This window comes from Ceratotherium simum, chromosome X, assembly GCF_057802395.1.
Source record: "Ceratotherium simum simum isolate JZ-2026a chromosome X, ASM5780239v1, whole genome shotgun sequence".
Taxonomy (NCBI): Eukaryota; Metazoa; Chordata; class Mammalia; order Perissodactyla; family Rhinocerotidae; genus Ceratotherium; species Ceratotherium simum.
The window spans coordinates 26,671,787-26,694,744 of NC_141940.1; the positions used below are offsets into that span (position 1 = coordinate 26,671,787).

Genomic DNA, 22,958 nt, shown 5'->3' on the forward strand with positions numbered 1-22,958 from the left:
GGGTCACCCTCTGTATTGGTTCCTTGCCTTACTCCACCCTCGCCTCTCCCCATCACTACCTGAAAATGTTCACTCCTTCTGCCCACAACCCTTATTTTCACCAACTGGGAATTATTTGGATTAAGAGACTTCTTTTTTTTTCCCCCTTAATGCTAGGACTTCTAGGCAAAGCCAATTATTTCTGCTATGAAGTCAGTAGGAGTGATTTTATTCTAGTTTCAACCTGTGATCAGCTATACAGGATATTTTGACTTGGAAGGGTGGTAGGGGATGTATATTTTAGAGCACATGATCATTTTGGAAAATTGGGCAGGCACATCTGCTTGATTCCCCTAACAGAGATTGCTACAATAGAATGTTTAGGGACAGCATGAGGGTTATCACACAGAACATGAAGAAAGGATTACTAGAAAGTGTGAGGGTACCAAAAGACGAACAAACTTGTTTCGAGTTGTCTCACCACAGGAAAGAAGGCGGCGATGACTCTCACTCATATCACAGCCCCTTGATTTCTGGATTCAGAATACAATAATAGGGGCCAGCCCCGTGGCTTAGCGGTTAAGTGCACGCGCTCCGCTACTGGCAGCCCGGGTTCGGATCCCGGGTGCGCACTGATGTACTGCTTCTCCGGCCATGCTGAGGCCGCCTCCCACATAAAGCAACTGGAAGGATGTGCAGCTATGACATACGGCTATCTGCTAGGGTTTGGGGGAAAAATAAATAAATAAAAATTAAAAAAAAAATACAATAATAGTAGTAATAGTGGTACCATGGTTAGGCACTATTATAACCCAAAGTCATTGATTTAAGAAACGTTGATTATGAGTATCACTTATGTGCCAGGTAACGTTCAAGGTACTGGGGCTACATCTGTAAATAAATAGAAATCCTTGCCTTCATGATGCTTACATTCTAAGTAAATTATATGGTATGTGAGAAGATGATCAATGGATGGGGCAAAAAAAATGTAGAGAGCAGGATAAGCAAGATTGGGAGTGCTAGGATAGTAGGTTGCAATTTTAAATAGAATAGTGAGAGTAGACCTCATTGAAAATGTGAGATTTAATCAAAGAAATGGAGGATTGAGGGTGTAAACTGCAGATTTCTGGGAAGAGCCTCCAGGCAAAGAGAGCAGCCCATGCAAAGGCCTTAAGGTGTGAGCATTCCTGATTGTGTTGAAGAACACCAAGGAAATCGGTGTGGCTGGGTCAGAGTGATTGAGTGGGCGAGCGGTAGGAGATAAGGTCAAAGATGAGGGACAAGATCACACAGTGCTAGTGCAATGTTTTTGATTTTGATGCTGGGTGAAGCCAGTGAAGGATTTTGAGTAGGAGAGTGATGTGATCTGACATAGTTTTTTCATTTTGTTTCTCTTTTACTTGTTCATTTTATTATGAACGTTTTCAAACATATAGGAAAGAGTGAATAGTGGAATGAGTAAATACTATAACCCCATCATCAAGAAGTAAGTTTATCAACATGTTGGTATACTTTTTTGGAAATATTAATTTATATTACAGATATCATGAACATTTACTCCTAAATACGTTAGTTTGTACTTTTTAAAAGTAAGGACATTTTTATATATAACCATGATACCAATTTCATACCTAACTAGATTGCTATCATGTAATAAACTCAAAGCATACTCAGATTTCCCAAATTATCCCCCAAATGCATTTTACAACTGGTTTGTTCAAATGATGATACAATTAAAGACCACACATTGTATTCGATTGTTAGGATACTTCAGTCTCTTTTAATTTAGAATAGTGTCCCCCCCTTCTTTTCTTTTCTTTTTGTGTGAGGAAGATTGGCCCTGAGCTAACATCTGCCAATCCTCCTCTTTTTTTGCTGGGGAAGACTGGCCCTGGGCTAACATCCATGCACATCTTCCTCCACTTTATATGGGACACCACCACAGCATGGCTTGCCAAGTGGTGCGTCAGTGCACGCCTGGGCTCCGAACCGGCAAACCCCGGGCCACCGCAGTGGAGCATGCGCACTTAACTGCTTGTGCCACCGGGCCGGCCGCAGTGTCCCTCCCTTCTTTTAATGGCATTGACTTATTGAAGAGACCATTCTCATAGAAGACTCTACCTTTTGGATGTATCTGATTGTGTTTTCATGGTTGGTTTAATTTGTTCTTTGTTGCGTCTTTCTTATATACTTGGAGTTAAGTCTAAAGGCTTGCTATGTTCAGGTAAAATATTTAATGGCAAAAATATTTCATCTGTTGTGCTATATGTTTCATATTGCATAACATCTGATATCTGTCTGACTTTTAATGTTCCAGTAAGTTGATGACAGTTTAGTTCCTCCATTATACAGTGATATTTTTCCCTTTGTCGGTAGCAAGTTATCTGCAGGTTGATACTTTGGCACCATGAGAATATCCAGTTTCTCATCAACCTTACATAAAGCAGTTTAGAATACATGGATGATCCTTTCTTGAGTCAGTTATTTCCTTAGGGGTTCCAAATTGTTCGTTTACTAATTTTATCATGCCCTCTACATTTATTAGCCATCATTCTACTATAAAGAAGAGTTGTCTTTTATCAACTTGGGTTGTTTGGTTACCCCGAAATACAGTTCCTACTGGAAAGGCAGGACAAATGCTTCATTTTTTCCCCTATTAATTACTAGCTGTCAGAGTAAGGAGTTTCTTTTTTTGCCACCTCTAATGGTGACATGAACAGTGTGTGTGAGAGACAAGAGAGACAGAAAGAGTATGCATGTACGTTTTGACTTAGGTTTTCAAAGAATCAATATGGTTATGGTAGCAGTGGAAGTTGATGAGATTGTGAATGTATTTTGAAAGTAGAGCCAATAGTATTTGCTGATGGAATAGATATGGAGTGTGAGAAAGTAGAGTTAAGGACTATCTTAATGTATTTTTTGGACTGAGCAGCTAAAAAGATGGTGTTATCATCACCTGAGGATAAATTTCAGGTGGAATAAGTTTGGAGTGTAGGGGTAGGAATCAGGAATTCAGTAAATTTCAGGTGGAGTAAGTTTGCAGCGTAGGGGTAGGAATCAGGAATTCAGTTTTGGACATATTAAGTTTGACATGTCTGTTAGATATCCAAGTGGAGATGTTGAGTAAATAACCAGATGTATGGATCTGGTGTTCAGGAGAAAGGACTGGGCTAGAAATAGAAATGTGGATATCAAAAGCATGTAGATGATATTTAAAGTTGTGACAGTAGATGATATCACCAAGAGTTGGATATAGAGAGATAAGAGAAGAGAACCAAGTGCTGAGGGGGAACTCCACTGTTAAGGGGTCTGGGAGAAGAGGAGGAACCAGCAAAGGAGGTGTAGAAGGAACATATAATGTAAGAGAAAAACAGAGAGAATATAGCATCTTGGAAGCTAAATGGAAGAAGGAATAATCAACTCTGTTAAATGCCTCTGATAGGCATTTAGTCCTCATTAAGATGAGGACTAAAAATCGATCAATGAATTTATCAGCAGGGAGGTCAAAACTATTTTGCTGGTCTACCAATGTGGAGGTCTACCATTTTGGTAGAGTTGGGGTGATGGTAAGAGAGAATGCGGAGAGTGGAATTGGAGACAGTAAGAATAGACAACTCTATAAAGGAGTTGCTACAAAGAAGCACAGACAACTGGGGTGGTAGCTGGCAGGGGAAGTGAGCTCATGAGAGGTTTTTTTTTTTGAAGATGGGAGAGAATACATTTGTATGCTAATGGAAATGAAGAAAACTGGTGATGTAAGAGAGAGAGGAGAGAATTATTGGAGTAATGTTCTTGTGTAGGATAGAGAAAATGGAGTTTATGGCATAAGTGAATGGATTGATTTTAAATAGGAGCTTAGAGAGTTCATCTATAATAATGGGTGGAAAGGCAGCATATGTAGGTACAGTTGTTTGTAGGTGGAGAGATGTGATGGTGATAGTTTGTACAAATCCTGTTGATTGCTCCATTTTTCTTGCTGATAGGGAAAGCAAAGTCATCAGCTGTGAGAGAGGATGAGAGGGGAGGTATTAGAGGTTAGGGGAGAAGGTAGGAAATAGTTGTGTAGGAGAACGGGAGAGTGAATGGACAAGAGAAATAGAGGATGATTGGCTAGCAGCATTAAGGACCCACTTGAGGGTGGATACATGAAATTGGCGTTTTGGAGGGATTGTAGCTATTGGTAATATTAAAGTTTAGAATATGGAATGAATGGCTGAGAGAGGGTAGAGGAGAAGATCTTTGGAAGAGAGGAGTTCAAGCAACTGAGAGGCCAGCATGGTGGAAGTATCACTTACATGTATATGAAACTCTCCAAAAATTAAGAAAGGAATAGAGTTGGAGAGAGTGAATCAGAAGCTAAAATCATTGCTAAATGAAGGGCAATGATCCAGGGGTCTGTAGGTAGCAACAATTAAGACATTACTGAAAATGGCAGAGTAGGGAACTCCAGAGCTCTGTCCCTCCATAAAAGCAACTAATGAACTGGCAAAAACTGTCAATCAATTTTTACCGAACTCTGGAATTTAGTAAAAAATTTTACATTAACCAAGGAAAGGCCTAGTGAAGAAAGAAGCTGCTGCTTTGGAGTAAGAGAGCACTGTGACATTTTAAATTGCCTACGTACTATCCCTCACAACCAGATTGATGGTGGCTGGGAAGATAGAAGCCCGCACTCTTAGTGCAGATTGCTAATACCAGAGGATGCAAAGAATTGTGGGTTTTGATCTGTCTGGCTACTCCCTGAAGGACTGGCCCTTTGTTTTGCCTGACTGGGAGCATCCCTAGGGCTGGGGGGGCTTTTGCCAAAAGCATTTAAATGCACAACTATTGGCTTTAGCAGCCGGGAGCAAGAGACAGCAGTTAGACAAGCAATAGAGAGACTGAAAGTCTGGGAAGGAAGAAGTTGGATAAGGAGACACGCAAGGGAATGAGGACTTTTAAAAAGCTCCTGCATATACCAGGGAATTGGGAAAAAAAGGGCTGTGCACATGCCCAGAACTGGACCCATGCTCAGAAAAGGGCTGAGAAGACCCTAAGCCTTTTTCTCTGGCTGGCCTTTAGACTCTGCACAAGCAGGAAGTGAAGACTAAGGCAGAGTTATAAATGGCCTGGCCAAGTGTTGAGGAGTATCCTAATACAGAGCCAAGTGCAAAGATTGGGAGAGTATTTTTTTTCTTTTTCCTTTTCTCTCTATCTCTCTCTCTTTTGTGTTTGGCTTCAGGCCTTTAAGAAAACTCAAAACACTAGCTGACCACTAAGCTAACAGAATACAGATTTCAGTGGCCACACAGGACAATAATATAGACTTTGCAAAATGAATTTAGAAAAGTCACTAAACAAGCAAACAACAATAAGCAGCATCAACAAGCTCCAGAGACGGGACAGAATCTGATTTTCAGAGTTGCCACAAAATATTCAAAATGTCCAGTTTTCAACAAGAAATAATGAGGTATGCAAAGAAACAAAGTATGGCTCACTCACAAGAAAAAAATAATAGAAACCATCCCTGAGGAAGCCCAGGCAGTGGACTTACTGGATAAATAATTTAAATCAGCAGTCATAAATAGCCTAATTATCTATAGGAAAACATGGACAGAGAACTAAAGGAAACCAAGAAAGCACTGTCTCACCAGACAGAAAATATCATTAAAGAAATAGAAATTATGAAAAAGGAACCAAACAAATTCTGGAGTCAAAAAGTACGATAACTGAAATGAAAAATTCACTAGAGGGGTACAACAACAGATTTGAGAAGACTGGAGAAACAGTTAGCCAACTTGATAAGTCACTTGAGGTTATCCAGTCTGAGAAGCAGAAAGAGAAAAGATGGAAGAAAAATGAACAGAGCGTAAGAGACCTATTGGACACCATCAGACGTACCAGTATATGCATTATGGAGTCCCCGAGGCAGAGGAGAGAGAGAAAGCATATTTGAAAAAATAGTGGTTGAAAACGTTTCAAATTTGGTGAAAGATATGAATCTACACATCTGAAAATCTCCATGAACACCAGGCAGGATAAACTCAAAGAGATCCACACTGGGACACATTATAATCAAGTTGTTGAAAGCCAAAGACAAAGAGACTCTTGAAAGCAGCAAAACAGATGTGACCCATTGCATCCAAGAAATCCTCAATAAGATTAACAGCTGATTTCTCTTCAGAAGGCAGTGGGATGGCATATATAAAGTGCTGAAAGAATAAAACTGTCAACCAAGAATTCTATATCCAGCAAAACTATCCTTCAGAGAATGAGCGATTATGACATTCTGAGATAAATAAAAGCTGGGGGAGTTGGTTGCTAGTAGATCTGCCCTACAAGAAATGCTATAGGGAGTCTGTCAGGCTGAAGTGAAAGGACACTAGGCAGTAACTTGAAGCCATATGAAGAAATAAAGAACAATGGTAAAGGTAACTACATAGGTAAATATAAAAGCGAGTATTACTGTATTTTTTTGGTTTGTGGCTCCTTTTTTCCTATATGATTTAAAGGCAAAGGAATAAGACAACTATAAATCTAATTATAAATCTAAATAAATAAATCTAATTATAAATCTAATTGTTGCACAATGTGTAACAATATAGATGGGGGAGGGATAGAGATGTATAGGTGCAGAGTTTTTGTATACTATTGAAGCTAAGTTGGTATTAATTCAAACTAGGTTATTATAAGTTTAAAATGTTAATTGTAATACCTAACGTAACCACTAAGAAAATAACTGAAAAATAAACAGGAAAGGAGAAGGGAATTAAAATGGTACACTACAAAAAATAAAACACAAAAGAAGGCAGTAATGGAGGACATGAAGAACAAAAAATAAGACATACAGAAAACAAAAGCAAAATGGCAGAAGTCCTTCCTTGTTAGTAATTACTTTAAGTGTGAATGGATTAAACTTTGTAATTAAAAGGAAGAGTTTGGCAGAATGTATTAAAAAAGCATGACTATATGCTATTTATAAGAGACTCATTTTAGATCCAGAGGTACAGATATGTTGAAAGTGAAAGTATGGAAATAGATATCCCATGCAAATAGTATCCAAGAGAGAGCTGGGGTAGCTATTCTAATATCAGATAGAATAGACTTTAAGACAGAAATTTTTTACAGTAGACAACAAAGGACATTATATATTGATAAAACAGTCAACCCATCAAGGTACAACAGTTATAAACACATATGCACCAAACAGAGCCTCAAAAAATATGAAGCAAACATTAACAGAATTGAAGGGAGAGACTGTTCTATAATAATTATTGGCCATTTCCATACCCCACTCTCATTAATGGATAGAACAACTAGACAAAAGGTCAGTGAGGAAATAGAGGACTTGAACAACACTATAAACCAGTTAGACTTAACATATATATACAACACTCCATCCAACAACAGTTGATTACACATTCTTCTCAAGTGCGCATGGAACATTAAGCAGGATAGATCCTATCTTAGACCACAAAACAAGCCTCGATAAATTTAAAACATTGAAATTAAACAAAATATCTTTTTTTCCCCACAATGGAATGAAACTAGATCACAGCAATAGTGAGGGATGGTGAGTGATAGGAAATTCAAAGCTGGGTGGGCTTTAAAGAGAGTGGAGGGAGAGTAGTCTGAAAACAACAACAAAAAGCAAAGATGACTCGTACCCCACCTCTAGGCCTAGTAGTGTGAGGGGTCTGGGAAAGAGAGCCGGCGCTTGACTGGGTTACACTGGGAGTGGTATTCCTAGGGAGTGCTAGGCTTTGTTCGAGCATGAAGGTGAAGGGAACATTTAGAGGAGAGGTTCAGGGTATTGGGGGTGATTGTCATCAGATGTTAGCTCAGGGCTAATCTTCCTCACAAAAGAAAACAAAAAGGAATGTGGAAAGGTGGGATAGGACGGAACAGGGATTGTGCAGAGCAACATGAGGATTAGAGTATGGGAGTTGATGTTTGGCCTGGGTGTCGGGGGCTTCTTGTGGTGACTCATTTAATGAGATATTCCTCAAATAATGAGAGTATTCCTGGTGGATTCAAGTCAGGTAGTGAGCTTTTGTGAGTGTGCTCTGAAACCCTGACCACTGTTTGTTTTTATGGGAAAATGTTTTGATTCTAAATAACCATTTATAAATATTTGGAATTAAACTGTTGTTAAGTTGAAAACTTGTCTTAAAAATTATAGTGAAATAATGCCTTCTTTATGTGATATGGGTTAGTTTGGTTAGCTTCATATGTTACATGCATAACACGTATCACAATTGTAGGGGAAGCCTTACTTACAGAGATCTCATTTTCAGTGTTGAGTAGAAGCAGAACATAATGTATTGTCACTGCTTTCTTTTTATTTGCATTTGGCCATTTAGTAATTGCCAGTTGTTCTCACTTCACTCTTCCGTTCTTCTGGCCCCAAGCAGTTTATTTATTTATTTATTTTTAGTGAGGAGATCAGTCCTGTGCTAACATCTGCCAATCCTCCTCTTTTTTTGCTGAGGAAGACTGGCCCTGGGCTAACAACTGTGCCCATCTTCCTCCACTTTATATGGGACACCGCCACACCATGGCCTGCCAAGCAGTGCGTCAGGGCGCGCCTGGGATCTGAACCGGTGAACCCTGGGCCGCTGCAGCGGAGCGTGCGCCCTTAACCGCTTGCACCACCGGGCCAGCCCCCAAACAGTTTAAAAATTAGGGAAAAGTCTTCTTGATAGCATTCAGGGATCCTTCTGTTTCTGTATAGAGTCCACAGGGTGGACCTGGAATTGGCCATTCTGTATTTTAAGTTGTTGATTTATCCATGTGCAATATGTATATACAAGACACCTGTTTTGAAGGGGAAATCAGCTGACGAGGAGATATACTTAGCGCAAAACCCAAGAAATAAAAGGGAGAAAAGTATAAAGCAGACACAGATGGTTCTGCACTTCCAAATTTGTCGGTCTTGTCTATCTGCATCTCCACTAAGAACTACTTGAGAAAGCAAGTTAAGAAAACACACATATAAACAGAAACCCAAACTAAATATTATGCTGTAAAATCTCACTTATTCTATTTGATTTTTAATTTTATTTTACTATTAGCATGCATTGTAAAATGTTTCATTTTTGAAACTACTTTCCTCGTGTTCATCAAAAGATGTTCCAGTGTGAAAGGAGATATTGACATAATTATCTTTGTTTTGAATTCAGATGTTATTTATGATCAGGAAGAGCAATGAAGCTTATTGTTGACCTAGAGTAATGTGATCTAATTGTTCTTAATTATTGGTAGGTATAGGATATGATTTTGTACTTTATGCACTAAATAGAAACTTTTCTTTTGTTTTTCAAGGAACCAAATGGAGAGACTCCTTCATCTTTATACAGAGTTGCAGCAGTACTTCTACAATTTAATCTTATTGATTTAGATGATCTTTATGTACATGTAAGTCAAGTGGGCTGCTAAGAATATTTGGTTGTCCATCCCAGGGGTGGGAGAGAGGAGTAGGCAGCCATATAACACTCCAAGGTTGGTCCTAGGCTCTCAAGTCTTAATGTTTGAAGCCCTAATGCATTATTGCTTTGTGTTTACTTTATAAAGTGAATGAATTTAATTCTTTGACAAACTATGGAAATCAAATACCTTTTGTGTCACTGTTACAGAATTCAAGGTTGGATATGAAGTTAAAGTTCTTAATTGTCGTCAAGGCATATCTCATGGGGAGAGAGGCCAAATTCTAACCAATGTAGTTCTCTCTATTATACACAAATTATGAGAAATATGGGATTACCTAGGTACTTCTTCCTTCTCCCCAAAATGCTAACTTTAGGCATTCAGGATGAATGAAGAATTCTTCATATATTTTTTTTAAAAATGGCTTTTTTCTTGTCTTTTTACTAGGTAATAAATGACTAGTGTTGTACTTTCATTGCTGGGTCCAGGATCTAGAAGAGTGTGTATGTGATTGTGATTTATGACCTCTAGTTTAGCAGCAGTTTAGCCCGTCAGTTTGAAAAAACTTGGTTTGTAATATAGAAATTCCTGTTTTATTAGGATATCTGTGAACTTAAAGCAAACCTGTCCAAAGCTGACATTATCTTCACTGCCTTTGAAGTCACTTTCTAACTTCCTTGCCTATCATTATGTATTGTGGTTACAGAGTTGAATAAAACTTGACCTCTACCTTAAACGTGGTCATAGTCTAGCAAGGGAGAAAAAATTTTGCATTATATAATAAGTACTATATTGGAGGTATTCACAAAGTGCTGTGGGGGCTCAGAAGAGATAGTGACCATCTCTGTCTGGGGGGATTTTGGAAGGCTTTTCCAAACTAGTGGTGTTGAATTGGGATCTTGATAGATGAGTAGGTATTGGCCAGGCTTAAAAGGTGCGAAGTTTTGTAGGTAGAATTAACTGAGTATAAAGGAAGGAGGTTTGAAAGGGCTTCATTATCACCTTAGGGGAACATCAGGAAGCTCACAGTAATTGGAGCCAAGGGTGGTTTGCGGGGGAATGAAAATGGAGAAGTAGATTGGGGCTAAACTGTGAAGGGCCTTAATTGCCATAGTAAGGAGTTTGGATTTTTTTCTTGTTGGGAGTAGAGAGCCATTCAAGATTTAGAGAAGTGATGTACTTGGCCATTCAAGATTTAGAGAAGTGATGTACAAACTGAGAACATGGAAAACTGGTCAGAAAAATGAGACTTGAAGACATAGGTATGAGATTATAGGCAAGTGTAGACTGGCAGGACAAATGGAAAGTATAAAAATGATGATAGATTTATTACTGATGTGTTTAACAAAAATGCAAGTGGACTAAGTGTTCTGTTAAGGTGACAAAGACTTTCAGACTGGATTAAAAGCCAGTTTATTCTTTACATGAGACTCCTAAAACCTAAGGGCGAAGAAAGGTCGAAAGCAAAAGGATGGGAAAGTATATTAGGGAAATAATTATTGTTAGACAAAATAGACTTTTTGGCAAAAAGAGGTAGTCACTTCATAATAATAAAGTTCTGTTCACAAGGAAGATATAACAGTTGTAACTTTATATTCTCAAAATGCACAAAACTGGAAATTGAGAGAACTATATATATATTGGAGATTTTAGAGGCAATTGCAGAGTCTAGGTAAAAGTGGAGGACCTATGGCAGATACATAAGAAAAAGCAGTAAAAATGGGTTTAATTGCCAGTGGAGATCATAAAGAATGAGAAAAAGTCTCGCTTACCTCCTTGCACCAGTCCATAGTGACTTTTCTCCTGCTCCCCTTTTTGACTAATGGGATACAGTCTACAATATGTAGTTTAATATTTCACTGTTTTCTTTTATTGTTTACTGATTGTTTACTTTGCATTAGACTTAGCTACTGAAATAGTTTGTGCATTTCTAGGGGCAGAACATTTCTCTTATAGCTCACCATCGTTCCTAGCAGGAACTACTAAATAATGGTTTGTTGGCTGTATTTTTCTTTGTGTCTGGGTTATTTTATGAAATGTCTACGTTAACTGTCTTCCACTTATGCAAGATGGCTGTACTTGAGATACCTGATCCTTTTTCATAATGGAGGGTTGACTTCTTTTTTATAATAAACTAGAAACTGGTTTGTGACTTAAGTCAAATAGGTATCTAGAAAATGAAAAGTTAGAGGTCAAGTTATTCATAGTTTTTCTACTTGAGCTTTTTCATTTAGAGGAATCAAATTTACCCCTTTATGTAATTCAGTAGCTCACCTCTCCCAGATTTGATCCAAATGCAGTACTTTATTTAATTTGGAGTTTGGCCTTTAAAGGGGAAACCTGCGATATTTTTAATGGAACAGGTATACATTTTCTTGGGTAAATGAATTCAGTGGTAAGCATCACTGTTGTAGGAATATTAATTTAGGACCTCTAACAGACAGAACACATGAAACTTTGAACTGCTACCTGATTTTAAAAGGTGTACAAAGTTCAGGTACTTAACTCTGTCAGATTATAAGAAAATAATGGAAAGAAACTTACTTAGAAGGGAAATCATGGTCATGAATAGGCTAGACTTCTTATTTACAGTTCTATCAATTGAGAGTAGATAGTGTTTGCTTTTTATATGTGCAAATAGTATTAGCTGTTTCATGAAATTTTAATGAACCATTTTTAGCTTCTTCCAGCTGATAATTGCATTATGGATGAACACAAACGAGAAATTGTGGAAGCTAAACAAATTGTTAGAAAACTTACACTGGTTGTATTATCTTCTGAAAAAATTGATGAGCGAGAGAAAGAAAAGGAAAAAGAAGAGGAGAAAGTAGAGAAGGTATATAATTCATTCTAGTAAAATTAACATTGTCTTCTGGATTTAGAATTATGAAATTTAACTTGTAATAGTTAATCAACTTATGGAAGAATAATTTTTTAGTTTGATTGTGGTGACACTTGATTTTTGGAATACTAAATTGCAAAGATGGTTTTGTTTTTAATCTGATTGACACCTCCCAAGAGAGGCTGCCATGTTTTTTTCTTATATAAATTTCAAAATGTATTCTAAGTAGAATCACAAATGTATTGACTATATTTATGCTTTGTGTATTAATGTTTCTCAAGTCCTAAAGAGATTCTCAAAGATGAACGAATTCTAGTTCCCTGTGGCACAATAAAACGTTAAGTAGAACTTAATTTAATTCCAAGTCTATAAGCTGTCACGCTGTCTCTGCTACATGAAAAAGCACATCTTGTTGGTTTTTTCAGTAGCTGAAAAACTTGATTGTACTTTCAGGAAAATACCGTTGCATTTCTCATGAATGGCAGCTGTTGTTGACATACGTGGTTGTGTTGTTTAGCTCAATTTTTTAAATGAAAAAATATTAAGATTTATTGGTATCTGTATTCTGAGTATCTTTGCTGTAATTGTTCATTTTTAGCCACCTGACAACCAAAAACTTGGTTTGTTGGAAGCCTTATTAAAGATTGGTGATTGGCAGCATGCACAGAACATTATGGATCAGATGCCTCCATACTATGCAGCTTCACATAAGCTAATAGCACTTGCTATTTGTAAGCTCATTCACATAACTATTGAGCCTCTCTACCGAAGGTATGTTACTATATGCTTTACTAATCATTGAGGTAGAAATAGTTGAGGACTACAAAAAAATTGCATATTTATCTTGTCTCCTCAAGCCAAGCATATATTTTAGTATGTTTTAGCAGAAGATAAGAACTATTCACAGAGTGTATCAGTCTGATATTAACCAGTGGCTTGCCTCCTAATGTCTAGGCCAGGTATTGCAGAATGTGTGTTGCAGTGTAGTCTAAAAACTATAGGTTAGACTTCTACGTTGGATTTGCTCCATTGAGAGTGAAAACTCCATTCTTGTGTTTTTGACATTTCCTCCTCTCTTAGGGGACAGAGAATTCCTAAGGTTTTTACTTAGAGTAATTTTCCTCTATCCCAGGTTGAGTGGCTCTGGGTGAGGACATTGCCTCTCTGCTTTCCTTATCTTTCCTGGCATATAGGCTGCTGTTCTGGAAATTGCTAGTGCAGCCTCTCCCATCATTCCTAGTTTCTGTGTTGACTAGTCCTCTAGCCCTCAGCCTACTTGCAGGATAGTTAGGAGCAATATTGGCAGCAGCTCTGGCTTTAGCCCCACAGATCAGAGCCTGCCTCAAAAGCCCCAGCCTTGTGACTTATGCATAGGTGACTTGTGCTGGCTGCTGCCTTCAGTGCCACCTGGGCTGTGGACCATGAAGGCTTCTTCTCAGACAGTGACCCCTGTGACTCCACAGCGGGACACCTGCTCAGCAGGTGAGAACTCTGGGTATGTTGTCCTTTTTAGCGTGACACCCTCTTTCATTATGCTGCTCACCTTCCCTACCAGCACCTACCTCATACTCGGTCTAGGTAGTGGAACCCAGATTAAGAAATGTTTATTGACTTGAATCAGTGTTGTTATATCCATATTTTTCTGTTTTATCTTCCAGTGTCTCTGAGGTTCAGCCTTTGTTCCCCATTTCCAAATCCAAATTCCTGATATTGGCCAAGTTTACCTAAAAAGGAATTCATATGATCTATATTAAATGTTATTTGAAATCTGCACTTCTCTGATTTCCTTTTCTTATGCAATTAATTTGAAACATTTTACTCTGAGCTCTGATTTTTTTCAAATGAATATTGTTTTTGTCTTTTTCTACCAGTTAAATTATCTGGCATAACAAAGTTAGACAATTGAAATATGGAAAGCAAATATGATCAAGAAAAGTTTTACTTACTGATTAATATGAGTGTAATTGATTAATATGACTGTGTTAACTTAAAATGAAGTATAGTATACATATAAATTTTGCTTCTTTTTATAGAGTTGGCGTTCCTAAAGGTGCTAAAGGCTCACCTGTTAATGCTTTGCAAAATAAGAGAGCACCAAAACAAGCAGAGAGCTTTGAAGATTTGAGGAGAGACGTCTTCAATATGTTCTGTTATCTTGGTCCTCACCTTTCTCATGATCCCATTTTATTCGCAAAAGTGGTGCGCATAGGCAAATCATTTATGAAGGAGGTTAGTAAGATTTTTTTTCTTCCAAGCAGAAAGCTACATTTTGGAATGAAAATGTTCTGAGTATATTTCTCAGTAAATGTTCTGAGTGACGTGTATCTCTAAAAATAAAATGAAAGTGAACTTAATTTAAGGTTATGTTGAGTAAGGTTTAGGGAAAGCCCATTGTGTCCTAACCAGTTATTTTTTTATATATGTATATATTATTAGTTATAAGTCCCCCACATAGGAAAATATGCTTTGGACAAGTGATGGTATTTTGAATCCTGATAATTAGTGGTTAACTCAGTGTTCTTTCCCCTTGCTTTTCTTTTCCTCAGTTATTTTCTTGGCTGCAATTTTGAATCATTGCCGTTGTTTGTATGAAGTCCCTTCAACCTCAGACTGTTGAGGGTCCATTCTTTTATTTTTTTTTTAGTAAACTTTATTAAAATAAAACATACATACAGAAAGTACACAAATCATAATTGTACAGCTCAGTGACTTTTTCCAAACTAAAACCCATGTGTCTACCACCCAGATCAAGAAATAGAACAGTACCAGCACCCCAGAGTTTCCCTTGTACTCCCTTCTAGTCACTACCCCAAGGGTAACCATTTATGCTAATTTTTTGTTTTTAAAATGTTTTGAGGGTCCGGCCCCGTGGCTTAGCGGTTAAGTGCACACACTCCACTGCTGGCAGCCCAGATTCGGATCCCGGGTGCACACCGACGCACCGCTTCTCCGGCCATGCTGAGGCCGTGTCCCACATACAGCAACTAGAAGGACGTGCAGCTATGACATACAACTATGTACTGGGGCTTTGGGGAAAAAAAAATAAATAAAATAAAAAAAATGTTTTGAGTTACGATTTACATACAATAAACCTCAGTGATTTTTTTTTTTTTGTGAGGAAGATCAGCCCTGAGCTAACATCCATGCCAATCCTCCTCTTTTTGCTGAGGAAGACTGGCCCTGGGCTAACATCTGTGCCCATCTTCCTCTACTTTATATGGGACACCGCCACAGCATGGCCTGACAAGCGGTGCATCGGTGCGCGCCCGGGATCCGGACCCGGGCTGCCAGCAGTGGAGCGCGTGCACTTAACCACAGGGCCGGCCCAAACTTCACTGATTTTAAGTGTACAGTTTGATGAGTTTTGACAAATGTGTACAGTTGTGTGTTCACCACATGATGTAGAATGTGTGTTCACCAGTCATGATATAGAATATTTTCATCACCCCAGAAAGTTCGTTCTTGCCCCTTTGCCATCAGTTCCCTCCCTTCATTGCTGATTCCTGGCAACCACTGATAGGCTTTCTGTCACTGTAGTTTTGCTTTTTCTAGAATGTCATATAAATGGGATTGTATAGAATGTACTCTTTTCTGTCTGGTTTCTTCCACTTAAAGCTTTTGAGATTCATCCAGGTTGTTGCAAATGTCAGTAGTTCCTTTATTGCTGACTAATATTTCGTTATTTAGAGTACCAAAGTTTATCCGTTCACCAATTGATGGACATTTGGGTTGTTTCTAGTTGGGGGCTATGATAAATAAAGCTGCTATGAATATTCTTGTACAAGTCTTTTGTGGGGGGCATATGTTTTTGTTTCTCCAGGAATGGGATTGCTGGGCCATATGGGTAAGTGTATGTTTAACTTGTTGCCAAACTGTTCTAATGTGTGTGTACCATTTTGCATTCCTGGAAGCAATGTTTATGACTCCCAGTTGTTCCACATCCTCATCAACATTTGGTATTGTCAGTCTTTTAAATTTTAGTCATTCTAATGGGTGTGTAGTAGTATCTATTGTGCTTTTAATTTATGTTTCCCTGATGATCAGTTATGTTGAGCATCTTTTCATGTCCTTATCTGCCATTTGTAATCATTTTTATCAAAATGTCTATTCAGATCTCTTGCCCATTTTTAATTGGGTTGTCTTTTATTATTATTTCTCAGTCTGATTTGCCTTTTCATTTTAACTATCTTTTGAAAAGCAAACATTTTTAATTTTGATTAATTCTAGTTTAGTAGTACTTTTCTTTTATGGTTTGGTCTTTATGTTCTAAGAGATCTTTGCCTAACCCAAGGTCTTGAAGCTGAAAAGAATACATAATTTCAGTTGTAAAATGAGGCAACCAAAAGAATCTAGAAATTGTTACGAGCACAAATGCAGTTTTCTCCAGTGTTTGGTGATTATATCTAATTTTAATTTTCTACAACAGTAGCTGCATAGGAAATTTAAAAGCTGTTGTATATTAATCCTTTGACGCCTGAAATATTTGACTTGGCCTTTAACACTTAACTGGTAGATTATTTTTTTTAATGCTCACAAATTTACATTGTGTAAAGGTACTCTAAAGAAATCTGCTACGTAGTGTATTACTGTACAGTCATGTGTTGCTTAACAACAGGGATACACTGAGAAATGCATTGTTAGGTGATTTCATCATTGTGTGAACATCATATAGTGTACTTACAAACCTAGATGGTATAGCCTACTACACACCTAGGCTATATGGCCCTAGACTATAAACCTCTACAGCATGTTACTATACTGAATACTGTAGGCAATTGTAACACAATAATAAGCATTTGTGTATCTAAAGATATCTAAACATAGAAAAAGTACAGTGAAAATATGGTATAAATGATAAAAAATGGTACACCTGTATAGGGCACTTACCATGAATGGAGCTTGCAGGACTGGAAGTTGCTCTGGGTGAGTCAGTGAGTGAGTGGTGACTGAATGTGAAGGCCTAGGACATTACTATACACTACTGTAGACTTTATAAACACTGTATGTTTAGGCTACACTAAATTTATGAAACAACAGTTTTTTTTCTTCAATAATAAATTAATTTTAGCCAACTGTAACTTTTATTTTATAAACTTAATTTTTTTAACTTTTTGACTCTTGTAATAGCACTTAGCTTAAAACACAAACACATTGTACAGCTATGCAAAAATAGTTTCTTTCTTTATATCCTTAGTCTATAAGCTTTTTTCTATTTTTAAAATTTGTTTTTTTTACTTTTTAAACTTTTTTGTTAAAAACTGAAACACAAGCACACACATTAGCTTAGGCGTACACAGCATCAGGATCATCAATATCACTGTCTTTCACCTCCACGTCTTGTCCCACTGGAAGGTCTTGTGGGACCACCATCGTATATGCAGTCTGTCATTGAAACGTTATGTGGTACATAAACTGTACATATCATTTATTATATAACATATATTCATATAACAGTGTTTTATTGTCTTTACCCTTATAGTCTGAAAAGGATGAGTCATGTTAACTAGCGCCTGTTCAAAGAACAGAAGGGTTGTGTCTTTCCCAGTGCATCATATTGGGAAACATGTGAGGTCAATTTGTCCCATTGCTGGTGATGTTAACATTGCTCACTTGGTTAAGGGGATGGCTGCCAAGTTTCTGCACTGTACAGTTACTCTTTTTCCCTTTGTTGTTAATGTGTATCTTGTGGGGAGATACTTTGAGACAATGTAACAAGCCTCTTTCTCATCTTACTTTCACCCACTAATGCTGTTCTTTTTAATTGAAAATCTTAATGTTCAGATCTCTTGTTCTGAAATTCTTTCTTTGGCTACAAGTATCATCAACTTGTAAGCAGGAGACCACACATCCAACTTGTGGAAGTCCTATACATAGACATATGCATAAATGTATACATATACAATATTGTTACCAAGATACACAGGTGCTAGAGCTGTCACCTTTCCCCTTCGCCATCTCCATTGCAGCCCTCCTGTACCTCCATTCTATCACAGTTGTGCCTGGAGCCTGCCCCTAACTCCAGTCTCTATTTTTGCAGAGGTAGAAAGGCAGAAAAAAATGTTTATTTGGATCACAGTGTGGGAAGAAATCTGTCTTCTCTCATTGCTAAGATTGTGGTAGAAAAAGTGAATCTTTTCAATGATCTGAGTTAGAATTGGTTCATTTTTTACCTATAAAATATTTCACCATAAAAAATCATTTGTTCTGTGTTCATAGGTTTAAAAGGCTTTTGTTGCCTCGCTAGAAATTTAACTAGGGTTTATAGATTTCTTCTAAAGGAGGAATGTGACCTTAGTTCCAAGTAATGTATTTACAATTAAACTTCTTTAATAAATTTCTCATTTATAAGCTTGGGGTTGCTTGTATATATAAATGATGCATATTTTAAAAACGTAGCTGATGTACTTATACCAGATATCACTTAACAGAATAGTCTTCCAGCCTATAGTTATTTGTAATCATTTATCTCTGATTGTATGTGTGTGTATATATTTCTTAAATTTGAGGTATGTAGTATAGGACTGTCTAGTACAGTGATTCTCAAACTTTAGCATGCGTTAGAATTACCTGGAGGTCTTCTTAAAACACAGATTGTTGGGCCCTATCCTCAGAGTTTCTGGTTCAGTAGGTCTGGGGTGGGACCTGAGAATTTGCATTTCTAACAAGCTTCCAGGTGATGCTGCTGATCCAATGACCAAACTTTGAGAACTGTTGTTCTAGTATATTAACCAACTTTGGTCTTTATTTCAGGCTTAAAAGAGGAGAGTGGCTCTATAGAATATTTCTATATGAATGGACACATTTTGCTTTTTTTTTTTTTTTGTGAGGAAGATCAGCCCTGAGCTAATGTCCATGCTAATCCTCCTCTTTTTGCTGAGGAAAACTGGCTCTGAGCTAACATCTATTGCCAATCCTCCTCTTTTTTTTTTTTCCCCCCCCAAAGCCCCAGTAGATAGTTGTATGTCATAGTTGCACATCCTTCTAGTTGCTGTATGTGGGACACGGCCTCAGCATGGCTGGAGAAGCAGTGTCGGTGCGTGCCTGGGATCCGAACCCGGACCGCCAGTAGCGGAGCGCACGCACTTAACCACTAAGCCACGGTGCTGGCCCACATTTTGCTTTCTTTAAAATTTTTTTAAATTGTAGAGCATAGCTTTAACATGCTCACGTGACATAATTAAATGTTTTGATTGCACCAACACACTTAAAGATGAATTCTTGGATGCTTTTTTGCATCCAGTTGATGTTAATGGATTAAGTTGTTTACAATAGTGATAGATAATACTGAGCTCTCACTCTGTGCCAGGCCCTATTCTAAGTACTTTATGTGAATCAGCTCATTTAATCTTCACCAAACCCTTTGTGCTCTAGGTTAAGCAGCTTGTCCCAGGTCACACAGCTACTATGGGACAGAGCTGTGATTTCAGTCCAGGCAATCTGGCTTCAGAGGCCAAGCTCAAAATCACCATGCTCTACTGCCTATACAAATGTAGTGTGTTTGAAATTGAAGAAATGATAGGTTATGTAAATTTTGCAATTCTTGAAATTCTTTGCTGTTTTATATCTGTTAGTGGAGTTTTCTTGTTTTGTTTATCTCTGCAATTTCCATTTTCACTTCATTCTGTGTATCTCATCTTGAAGCTTTTCTTGTTTTATTGAGTTCATTCTTTTTTTTTTTTTAAATTTTTTGTTTATTGCAGTAACATTGGTTTATAACATTGTAAAAATTTCAGGTGTACATCATTGTACTTCTATTTCTGCATAGATTACATCATGTTCACCACCAAAATACTAATTACAACCCATCACCACACACATGTACCCAATTATCCCTTTCACCCTCCTCCCTCCCCCCTTCCCCTCTGGTAACCACCAATCCAATCTCTGTCCCTATGTGTTTGTTTATTGTTGTTATTATCTACTACTTAAATTGAGTTCATTCTTAATACTTTTTCTATGACTATATGGAGATACTTATGGAGAATCTGCCTTTGTCCTTTGTGTTCTACTTTCTTCCAGACTAAGTTTGTCTTTTATATGCTTTTTTTTTTTGGCGATTTATGTTTCCATAGTAGCCACAGCATTTCTTTTCATCTTAATATGGACAGCTCTGTTCAGACCTTTCTCATACAGTGTGAGTGCATCCTCATACCTTTCCCCCTCGTTTTTGACCAGTCTTCCTCCCCTCAAGCTACGGTTTGAGTTTTGGGTTCTCTTTTCAATCTTTTCTGAGTCTAAGATAGGGCAGGGAGTGAGCTCAGTGAGGAATGAGCTCTTCTTTCTCTTCTGAGATCCTATTACCTGTTCTATGCTAGGCGTGCCCAGCCAAGCAGGTATCCAGCTCCCTTGGGCTTTGATTCCTTCACCCATCTAAGCACAGTTCCTTTGAAAGACAGCAAGCCTTGGCAGCTGGTTCTCTCTTTGCTAGAGTTCTGCTGGGTTTCTACTCAAAGGGTTTTTTCCTCAGGCTATTTACTTACCTTGCAGGCCACATTGCCTAAAGGATTTTGTTCACGTACCTTTCTTGCTCAGTACTACTACTGGGGATTGGGTTAAGGATAGGAGCCATACCACACAGTCTGTCATACCAGAATTGTGTGTGTGTGTGTGTGTGTGTGTATCCCGTTGAAGTCTTGAAGTTAATGGCATAGTTTCCTCTTTTCTTGCTTGGTTGATGGTGAATTTGGCGCATTAAAAAAAGACAACAACCGGACATACTTTGTTCATTGCATTAAGGTTTGAGGGAGAGAAATTCTGTGTTTATACTTCACTCTGTCATTCAGATCATAGTAAGTTATCACTTTACTTTTGTAAGTTATCACTAAAATAGCTTTTGATGATTTGTTTTAAAATATTAATATATTTTAATCTATTTCTGTCTTTAAATATTAGATGCCACTTTAAAGTAGCAGCGTCATTTCCCCTAAGAGCAGATTTGATTTTATATAGGAATGCCTTTGGTTTCTTTACATGCTAGTGATAATCAGATGTTTTTTCCCCCTCTCATTGTTGAAATTTATGTTATAAATTGGTAACAAATCAAAAGAAATTTTATCAAATTAAGGAGATTTTTATTTCTGGGGTTTTGTGAGTGAACAAGTCAAGGGTAGTTATGGATGTGTCTGTCTCCGTTTTTAAGTAGAAACAAATTTTGTAAGAATATTTTTAAGACAATCAAAAGCTTGCATTATAATTCTTATTATCCAAATAGACAGGCACTGCTATCACTGGCACCATTTGTTAAGCTCCCCTATGTTGTTTTGCTATAAGTCTTATACAAAGCAAATGAGAAACTCTAGAGTTGGAGACCAAATTTAATCTACAACACCCTTGCTCTTTAATGAACCTGAGCAGGGAAGAACTATTTGGATGTTTATATTTGCACTTGTATTGTCGTCTAAAATAATTGGTTTGAACTAAGGTCACTTTAGCTATTACTGAATATCTTCATGTGACAACTCTAATCAAGGTGTAGAATCATAGTTAAGGTAATAAATTACAAATAGGATATTAATTTTTCTTTTTGGTTCACCATTTCTAAAATTTTTTATTTAAAGAATGTTATATAAATGGAATCCTACAATATGTAACTTTTGTGATTGGCTTTTTTCACTCAGTATAATGCTTTGGAGATTCATCCAGGTTGTTGCATATTTCAATAGTTAGTTCCTTTTTACTGCTGAATAGTATTCTGTGGTATGGATGCACAACAGTTTTTTTTTTTATGTGTTTTTTATTGTGGTAACATTGGTTCATAACATTGTATAAATTTCAGATGTACATCATTATACTTCTATTTCTGCCTAGATTACATCATGTTCACTGCCCAAATACTAATTACAGTCCATCACCACACTGTACCACCACACCACTGACTAGGATGCCTAGTCATCCCTTTCACCCTCCTCCCTCCCCCCTTCCCCTCTGGTAACCACCAATCCAATCTCTGTCTCTTTGTGTTTGTTGTTGTTTTTATCTTCTACTTATGAGTGGATCATACGGTATTTGACTTTGTCCGTCTGACTTATTTCACTTAGCATAGTACCTTCAAGATCCATCCATGTTGTCACAAATGGCTGGATTTCATGGTTTCTTATGGCTGAGTAGTATTCCATTGTGTATATATACCACATCTTCTTTATCCATTTGTCCCTTGTTGGGCGCTTAGGTTGCTTCCAAGTCTTGGCTATTGTGAATAATGCTGCAATGAACACAGGGGTGCATGTATCTTTACGCATTGGTGTTTTCAAGTTCTTTGGATAAATACCCAGCAGTGGAATAGCTGGATCATATGGTAGTTCTATCCTTGATTTTCTGAGGAATCTCCATACTGTTTTCCATAGTGGCTGCACCAGTTTGCACTCCCACCAGCAGTGTATGAGAGTTCCCTTCTCTCCACATACTCTCCAACACTTGTTGTTTCCATGTTGTTGATTATAGCCATTCTGACTGGCGTGAGGTGGTATCTCATTGTAGTTTTGATTTGCATTTCCCTGATAGTTAATGATGTTGAACATCTTTTCATGTGCCTGTTGGCAATCTGTATATCTTCTTTGGAGAAATGTCTGTTCAAATCATTTGCCCATTTTTTAATTGGGTTGTTAGTTTTTTCGTTGTTGAGCTGTATGAGTTCTTTACGTATTTTGGAGATTAATCCCTTATCAGATATATGGTTTGCAAATATCTTCTCCCAATTGTTAGGTTCTCTTTTCATTTTGTTGATGGTTTCCTT

At 37.6% G+C, this 22,958-nt stretch overlaps 1 protein-coding gene across 9 annotated transcripts in view; it reads left to right on the forward strand.

Annotated features, from left to right (window-relative positions):
* Positions 1 to 22,958, forward strand: part of THOC2 (THO complex subunit 2) — a 110,645-nt gene that overhangs the window by 38,499 nt on the left and 49,188 nt on the right. For all 9 annotated transcript variants that reach the window (XM_087427265.1, XM_087427266.1, XM_087427269.1 and 6 more), the window contains exons 9-12: positions 9,283 to 9,375; positions 12,065 to 12,220; positions 12,825 to 12,997; positions 14,260 to 14,455. In XM_087427265.1, the coding sequence (XP_087283391.1) occupies positions 9,283 to 9,375; positions 12,065 to 12,220; positions 12,825 to 12,997; positions 14,260 to 14,455 (618 nt within the window). The remainder of the gene's footprint in view (positions 1 to 9,282; positions 9,376 to 12,064; positions 12,221 to 12,824; positions 12,998 to 14,259; positions 14,456 to 22,958) is intronic.